We start from the raw sequence: 8,369 nt of genomic DNA on the forward strand, positions 1-8,369 counted from the left end.
ACTCCTATTCAAATTCCGCAATTTTAAACTTGATATGCATTCACATTTCTAACGTTAACCTAAAATTAATCCCCGCACCTTTCTTTATAAGGGATATTTTGTCTTTATGATTTTATTTGGAAATAAAGAAAATTTGGAAAAAAATAACATTTTTGAGTAGAGATATTTGTGTTTTATTTTATGTTTTTCAAACCTTGCCTTGACATAGCCATCTTTTTGGTGGAGCAGATTTGTTTGTCCTTTTTTTTTTTTTTGATTTTTGTGGTGCAAATTTGTTTGTCTTTTGTTGATTTTTCAAAGCATTTAATGGATTTATTTTTTTGTCCTTTGAATTGTTATTTTTTATTTTTTTTTATATAATTTAATAATTTCTATAATGTAAAATATCACTTTGAACACTACTTGCATTTCAATAACAACAAAAAAAATTTAGTTCAACCGTATAAATATCTAATTTGGAGTTAGTTTGTACTTTTCTTTCCCCATAATGTTATCGAATCGATATACGATCTAATCAAATTCTTAACAACTATTTCTCTCATATATATGAGATAATCCTCCTTTTTTGAAGTTACTTATTGCATTATTGTTTATATGATATGAGAGACATGTATTTAATACTAATTCACTCATTATTATTATTTTCATGCTTCAAATGGTTTGTGCGTAGGGGTATTAAATATAATGACAGCCAATGCTAGAGATATAATAAAAGTTAATTTTAGGGTTTACCTAATCAGTTTAACCTTCTAGGTAAGTTAATTCTTTGGCATGGTACCAAAGCCTAGGTTTTATTAATGGAATTTCAACCCATGGTAAAATGAGTTTATTTTGTAGGCTCTTGGATCCCAAAGTTTCAAAAAAAAAAAAAAACACCCAGCATCCAAATTTAAATACCTATCATATATAAAGGAATCCTTACATATGTATGTCGGTATTCAGAATTACTGACCAATGGAAGTTATCTTATCATATAAAAAAAATATCCAATTTTAAGTAACTATCATAAATATTAACTAAAAATAAGCCCAACGCAACCACTTTGTATATAAACAAGAGCCAAAGCTCAAACACAAACCACATGAGAGTTAGTGCTTTTGTAAGATCTAGTAGAAAACTAAATTAAGATGGGAATTACAAAGCCTCATTCTGTCATCTTAGCATTGTTTGTGATAATGATTTTAAGTGGTCGAAGTGTTTTAGGAGCTGAAGGTAAGTGTGATGAAAAAAATTTCACAGAATTTCAAAAACAATGTTCAAAATATTTTCAGAAAAAAGGTCCTTCTCTAACAGCAAGTAAGGCATGCTGTAAAATAATAAACATTATTCAAATGCCTTGCCTGTGTGAAAATGTGACACCTGAACTTGAGAAGATGATAAGCATGGAGAAAGCTGTTTCTGTCGTTCGAACCTGTGGAGTTGCTGTCAAACCTGGTACCCAATGTGGAAGTAAGTCTTTTTTAATTTCATTTTATTTTATTTTTCTTGGTAAAAAATCATTCATGGAGATGAGATATATTAACTTGAGTATATGTGTGTTTTTTTCATCAGGTTACAAAGTTGGAAACTAAATCTGCCGATCAAGACTTCAATATAATAAAAGATTCATCAGATTTATGTTGCTTTATCATATAATAAAATATTCATCAGATTTTCATGTGTTAATCATGAAAAAACTTCAATATGTTTTTCTTCTTGGATGATATCGATATATGTGTTCTTTAATTTATCATTTTTCAAGGCAAAAATATTAATTGGGACAGATGTGTGGGTTATGAAATTGGGACAGGTAGTGAGCTGGGAGATGTTGAGTTGGAGCATGGAGCGGTAATAGTTGGGTTGGGAGCGTGGCTATGGGCTGGTGGTCCTTTGAAGTAGTTGGAATGTAAGCAATGTGGAGCCAGTAATTTATATTCGGGGGGCTAATTTTAGTAGTACGATTGAGGGTAAATTTTTTTAGCCTCCAACGAGTTAAAATTGTAAAAATGTTATCATTTTTTTAGAAACTAGCACTGAACTAATAGAAAATTAAATATGTTTATTTTTTTTAATGAAAAAATCATAATTTAATTGAATTCAAAAGTATTATCAAAATAAAAATAAAGAATCCTTTTAAATTAATTAATAATGGTAACATGTTTTTATAATTATTGCAAAATAAAGTTAAAATAAAAACTTTCAAAAAGAAAATGAGGTTAGAGGGATTTGAACATAGGACCTCTCTAATAAGAATATGCATCCTTAATCATCTCATCTACCTTTAAACATTAAAATAGTACTACATACAGTCAATATACACTAGTTTTAAGGGGGCTACATGGAAAGAATCAACATGTACTCAAGGGCAGAGCCGGTGGCTGGGGGGCCGGAGCCCCCCGAGCCCTGGGCTGGCTCCGCCCCTGAATGTAAGGAATTTTAGGTGGTGAGAAAAGATTAATTTGTGAGGGAGGGGGAGTAGGCAGGGGCGGAACTAGGGGGGTTGGGTGGGTTCAAGCCCCGACAGACCGCCGGAGAATTGAAAAAAAAAATTAGTAATGGTGTCTGATAATATTTTAGAGAGAATTATATTGACTCTATGTAGTATTATTTCAATGTTTAAAGGTAGATGAGATGTTTAAAGATGTTTACTTCTATTTGAGAGGTCTTATGTTCGACTCTCTCCAATCTCATGTTCTTTTAAAAAGTTTTTATTTATTTTAATTTTATTTTGATAACACTTTAAATTCATTTTTAATATGTCTTTACCATTAAAAAAAATTTGTCCAGTCCTAACGGACTAAACTCTTAAAAATTTACCGTCAACCGCACGGTTAAAATTAGCCCTGCAAATTATTGTGTTAAAAATTATTAAATTTTACGTGATATAATATTTTTAATGTTATAAAAATTTATTATTAAATATTTAAACCCCGATTTAGTTTGGGTTCTAGTTCCACTACTGGGAAATATAGGTATCTTGCCTGGTAATGATACCAAATTACATGCAATAGGAAAGTCTATGGGCAAGGGCAATTGCTCATCTTGAATAGGAACTCCCATACACAACTCACCACTTCACTTCAAACCTGAAACACCTTTTCATCAAACAAAATATATTGTTTAGATAAAATCAAATCAAATCATTCGTAAATTTACTATAAATTTATTATAATGAAGAAAGAGACAAGCTTTGGAACGTGTGTCAAATTTTGATGGCATAAAGATGTCCACGGAAAATTTACCATAACAAAAAAAGAGATAAGTTTTGTAATGTGTGTCAAATTTTGATTTGGCACAAGACGTATCCAAAGAAAACAACGACAACCAAAAATACGAAGTGATAAATAGCTAGGAACATCACCAAATAATTTGGTAAGGATTGTTGAATTGAAGATTTGTCATCGGAGTGCAATTTATGAGCTACATGGCAATGTCAAAGGCATAGGTCCACAATTTTAGGAGAGGTTGAGCATGATTTAGGAGAGATGAACCATGTTAAACAATGTGACGATGTTTTTTCTTAGTGATCCAATTTTGTCCGGGAGTGTAAGGATACAAATTTATGTGACTAATCCCATTTTGGCGAAAGTAATGGGTTAATTTTACAAATTTCCCACCCATGTCTAATTGAAAGCTTTTAATGGAATTATCAAAATATTTTTCAACAAGGGTACAGAATTGAATAAACACATCATACATATCTGATTTGTTCTTTAAGAAATAGACACACCTATATTTGGTGAAGTGATATCAAGAAAAACAACATAGTAACAATAACCATCCATGGAAACAACGGATGCAGGACCCCAAACATCAGCACAAATTAATTCAAACGGAGCATGTGAGATTTATAAGATATATCAAAGGCAATTTATGACTTTTACTTAAACAACAAGAGGAAAATAAAGATTATTTGTTATCGGAAACATCAATATTATTGGAAGCATGCAAACATTTAACAGGTGAAAAAGAGATTTAACAGGTGAAAAAGAGGCGTATCCTAAACTATTATGCCAAAGAGATAACATGTTGTTACTCTAGTCTCGAAATTGTATTTTCCTTATTGTCAAATCTTTTATGTAGAATCGATCACAGAAAAATTCTAGAATTTGTTAATGCATAAAAAGATAGCAAATTATGAGCAAATTTAGGAACATGAAGAATATTATGCAAATTAAAATTAGACCGAACCAAGGGAAAAGTAGAGTTACCAACGTGAGCAATAGAAAGTTTATACCCTTACTAATTTGAACTTTATCGGGACCACCACATTCTAAGTGAATATTGAGGTTTCCTATATCAGATGTGAGTTGATAAGTTGCACCCGAGTCCACAATTCAAAGATAATTAATTGTGGAGCTAGTTGATATGTTGGATTAAGGTGAGAATTGGTTATCTTTGAGAAATTTTGGAAATGAATTTTGGGCCACATGACCTAATCCCATCCAGTTATGACAGGTGAGGTGCTTTATAAAATGTGATGATGTATTACCTTGAAGTTAAGGTTTACATACCCGAGAAGTGTCCATGTTGCTTCCTAAAATTTGAATAGGTGTAGCCTCCTCTTATATTGCGACTACGGCCCCGACCATAATGAGATGAATATAAGGCCATAGGCGCAATATGATTAATTGTGTGTTCTCTTTCCAGTTGTCTCTCTTCACTAAGAAGGAGACGATATAGGTTATCAAATGGGATGAATTCTAGTCGAGCTTCAATTTGACACATTAAGGGCCCGTTTGTTTTACCTACTGTTTGCCGTTGCTGTTTGCTATTGTCGTTTGCTGTTGCTATTTGCTATTTGCTGTTACGGTTTGCTGTTGGAAAAATCTGTTTTTCCAAAAAGCAGAGATTCTATGCTTTTGTAAAAGGCTTCTTTTAAGGTGTGAAAGGCAAACAGGATATTACTAACCAAACATCTAATGCTACTTTTCAGATTTAAAAGGCAAATAGAAAGTCACTAACCAAACACTTAAAACTCTCCCTAATAAGAAATAAATTGATCATAAATAGTTAGAGCTTTGAGAATATAAGTAGAGATATCGTCACTACCCGTGTTAAACTCTATAACTGAGCAAGAAGTGCGAAAAATTTTGGCCTTTTCTAACCATATTTTCATTGGAATGGGCCAACACGAAACTTTCTTTATTCACCATGCCATCACGAAGAGGGAGACATCTGGATGATGTTCATGGCCATGAGGATCTGCATCGACTTGAGGATAGGATCAAACCATAGACAATTTGGTCTAAGTAACTCTGCTACCATGTCGTAGAACTAATTGAACTAAAAGATCAAGCTGGTAGTTAATAATCAATCATAAATCTTATATTCATTTCAAACAATATATATAACTCTAATACCGCATTTATTCTTCCACGTCAACAAATAGTGCAATAATAAGGTTCAATATATCATTGGTCACTGAACTTATATAGTTGTTTCAAAATGGTCACGCAACTTCAATTTGTCTCAATAAAATCATCAAACTTTGAGTTTTATTTCAATTAGGTCAGTCAGCCGATTTTAATTGTTAAAACGCATGAAAATATGACAGCCACATGTTGGATATTTTTATGAAAAACACTAAATTTTATTTTTTTTCATAAAAATATCAACACGTGATAACCATATGTGGATGTCATGTGTCATTTCAGTCAGAAATCTAAGTTGTCTCATGTCACATATGTCATCATTCTCATGTTTTTTAATCACTGAAATCGCATGAGCGATCCAATTGAGACAAATTGAAGTTGAGTGGTCATTTCGAGACAACCATATTAACTGCAAAAATATAACATTAACGGCATTCAAAGTAAAAATTAACATACATTACTAATTGAAATAACTCCAAGTGGGTAGATTTCTTTTTTCGTTTTTCTTCACAAGTATAGCTATAGTAACCCGTGAATGAAAGTTCACAAGTCATGAATATTATCTGAGTTAGGAGCACAAGGACAAGACATAAAAGTTGGCAAAGCCAAAGTGCATGTGAACTTGTGAACCTAACATGCATTTTCCCCACACATGGAATGGAATTTCGCTTCAAATATTTAAATCAAATAATTCCAACAATATTCTTCACGGGTCAAGATTAATTTCCAAGCTAGCACTTCATAATTATCCCTCTAATCAGCATATTAAGGAAAAAAAAAACTTTTAGGCGACTTGTGACTGTCATTTACATTTGAGTCCCTAAATAAGTATATAAATAGACCACCAAATGCCATTATCAAACATACACAAAAACTAGTTATACTTAGTGAGAAAACTAATTAATTATTAGATGGCAAGTTACAGGTCTTCAAGGTTGAGCTGGTTAGCCATGGCTATGTTAATAGCAGCAGGAATGCTAATTTCATGTGAAAAAAGTTGGGGTTTGAGCTGTGAAAATGATGTGTTAGGGCTTGTAACACAGTGTAAAAACTATGTGGTAAAAGAAGGAACAATGATGAAACCTTCAGAAGATTGCTGTGCAATGGTGAAGAAGGCAAATGTGCCATGTATATGCTCACTTGTTACTCCACAAATTGAGAGTATGATAAGCATGGAGAAGGTTGTTTATGTTGCTAAATCTTGTGGCAAAGATCTTGCTTCGGGAACTAAATGTGGAAGTATGTATTTTCTTTCCTAATCATTTACAGTTCAGATTTCACTGTCAGGATGCTTGTGATGGTCTTTCGTGATTTATGAATCCTAATTGGTACTTTTTAGTGTTTTATATAAAAAAAATAAAACCTTTCGTAGAAATTTTGACGTTTTTTCAACGAACAGTGAGTGTTCAACCCCCCTGCCCCCTCGATCCGTCCCTGTTATTGTAACCAGTGGCAAATACAGGATTACTCCGTGGGGGAGGGGGCGATTTTACACGTGCATTTATATTAAAAAAAAATTGCTTTTTTTTTTTTTTGTATATATGCGTGTTAAAATTTGAATGGTCAATAACCAATTTTTAAGTATTAGTGTACAATTTCTCAAAATTAAGCTAGATTTCTTTTAATAGTTCTAACATGTAAAAAAATGGATTTAGGGAGGGTTGAACAGGTAAAAAAAATTAAAAAAAATTGATTTCAGAGGGCCTAACAGGTAAAAAAAAAATTAATAATTTGGATTTAAGGTGACTTAACAGACCAAAAAAATTAGAAATTTAGATTTAGAGAGGCCTAACAAGCAAAAAAAATTAGAAATTTGGATTTAGAGAGACCTAACAGGCAAACAAAAATAGAAATTTGGATTTATAAAGGCCTAACAGGCCAAAAAAAATTAGAAATTTGGATTTATGGAGTACCTAATGAGCCCAAAATATTAAAATTTTGGATTTTGGACAAGCGTAACACGTAATGGGCCATTTTGGAGGGGCTAATTCAATACTCGATATTTTTTTTTTTGTGACAGGGGGACCGAAACTATCCGGGATCAAAGTGGTTCCGATTAATCGTGGCTCCGATTAATCTCGTGATTTATGAATGTTAAATTGATATTTTTTTATGTTTTTATATTAAAAAAAGAAAGAGTAAAGCCCCCTACACAATTTCAAGAAATTTTAATGTTTTCCGACGAATAGTGAGTGTTCAACCCTCTGTCCCTGGATCCGCTAATATTATTGTACCTGTCCATATATGTTAATTAATTTCGTGATTTATGTGTGTTAAACTGATATTTTTTACATGTTTTTATATAAAAAAATTAAAGCTCCATGCTTAGTTTCCACATAAATTTTGGTATTTTTCGATAAACACATAAACAGAGATTAAGCTTAAGAAAACATGTTAGTATTAATTATTTTATTTTACAATTATAATTGTTTGAAAGAATAATGCTAATTATTGTTATTTGTTTATTATTTATCAGGTTATACTGTTCCAAGAGCATGAAGAATTGGGTATTCTTGTTGTAATATGTGTCCTAGTTTCTTTTCCCTTTTTAATTTTTGGTTTTGAGCTGCTGATTATGTACTTCTTAATTATCAAATATGTCTTTTGTTCTAAAAATGCATATGTTTGGTTTGGGGAATGCTGATTTGGCTGTTGTTATGGGTTACTTAATAAGATGTAAAAATATTAATTTAAATATGTTTTAATTGTTTTTGAAACAAAATACGTTTTAATTAATGTGCAAAAGTTATACAAATAAAAATAAAAATACCATATGAATATTAATAAAAATAATCTAAATAATTAGATTATAATAGTTAAATAATATTTATAAATAATAACTCGATAAATGTTTATGTTATTTTTTCAAAACTCGTAGTGATATATTGGTAGTTTCACACCCACTTTACTAAATGGAGTTTAAACTATGATTAAACCCAGAAGGGAATCAATATCTTTTCAAAAAAAAAGGGGAATTAATATGTTACAACATAATTAATCAAGTGTCACTGTAAA

At 31.4% G+C, this 8,369-nt stretch overlaps 1 protein-coding gene and 1 long non-coding RNA gene across 2 annotated transcripts; both read left to right on the plus strand.

The window, feature by feature from the left end:
• Positions 1–962: 962 nt before the first annotated feature.
• On the plus strand, positions 963–1,703 carry LOC136220583 (uncharacterized). The gene is made up of 2 exons (XR_010684601.1): positions 963–1,449; positions 1,552–1,703. It is a non-coding gene; the product is annotated as an uncharacterized lncRNA (long non-coding RNA).
• Positions 1,704–6,209: 4,506 nt separating this feature from the next.
• Positions 6,210–8,043, plus strand: LOC136220630 (uncharacterized). The gene is made up of 2 exons (XM_066008457.1): positions 6,210–6,593; positions 7,831–8,043. Exons 1-2 carry the CDS (start codon positions 6,266–6,268, stop codon positions 7,851–7,853), a joined length of 351 nt encoding a protein of 116 aa, XP_065864529.1. The 5' UTR covers positions 6,210–6,265; the 3' UTR covers positions 7,854–8,043.
• The last annotated feature ends 326 nt before the right edge of the window (positions 8,044–8,369 follow it).

Source organism: Euphorbia lathyris, chromosome 1 (assembly GCF_963576675.1).
Source record: "Euphorbia lathyris chromosome 1, ddEupLath1.1, whole genome shotgun sequence".
Classification (NCBI taxonomy): domain Eukaryota; kingdom Viridiplantae; phylum Streptophyta; class Magnoliopsida; order Malpighiales; family Euphorbiaceae; genus Euphorbia; species Euphorbia lathyris.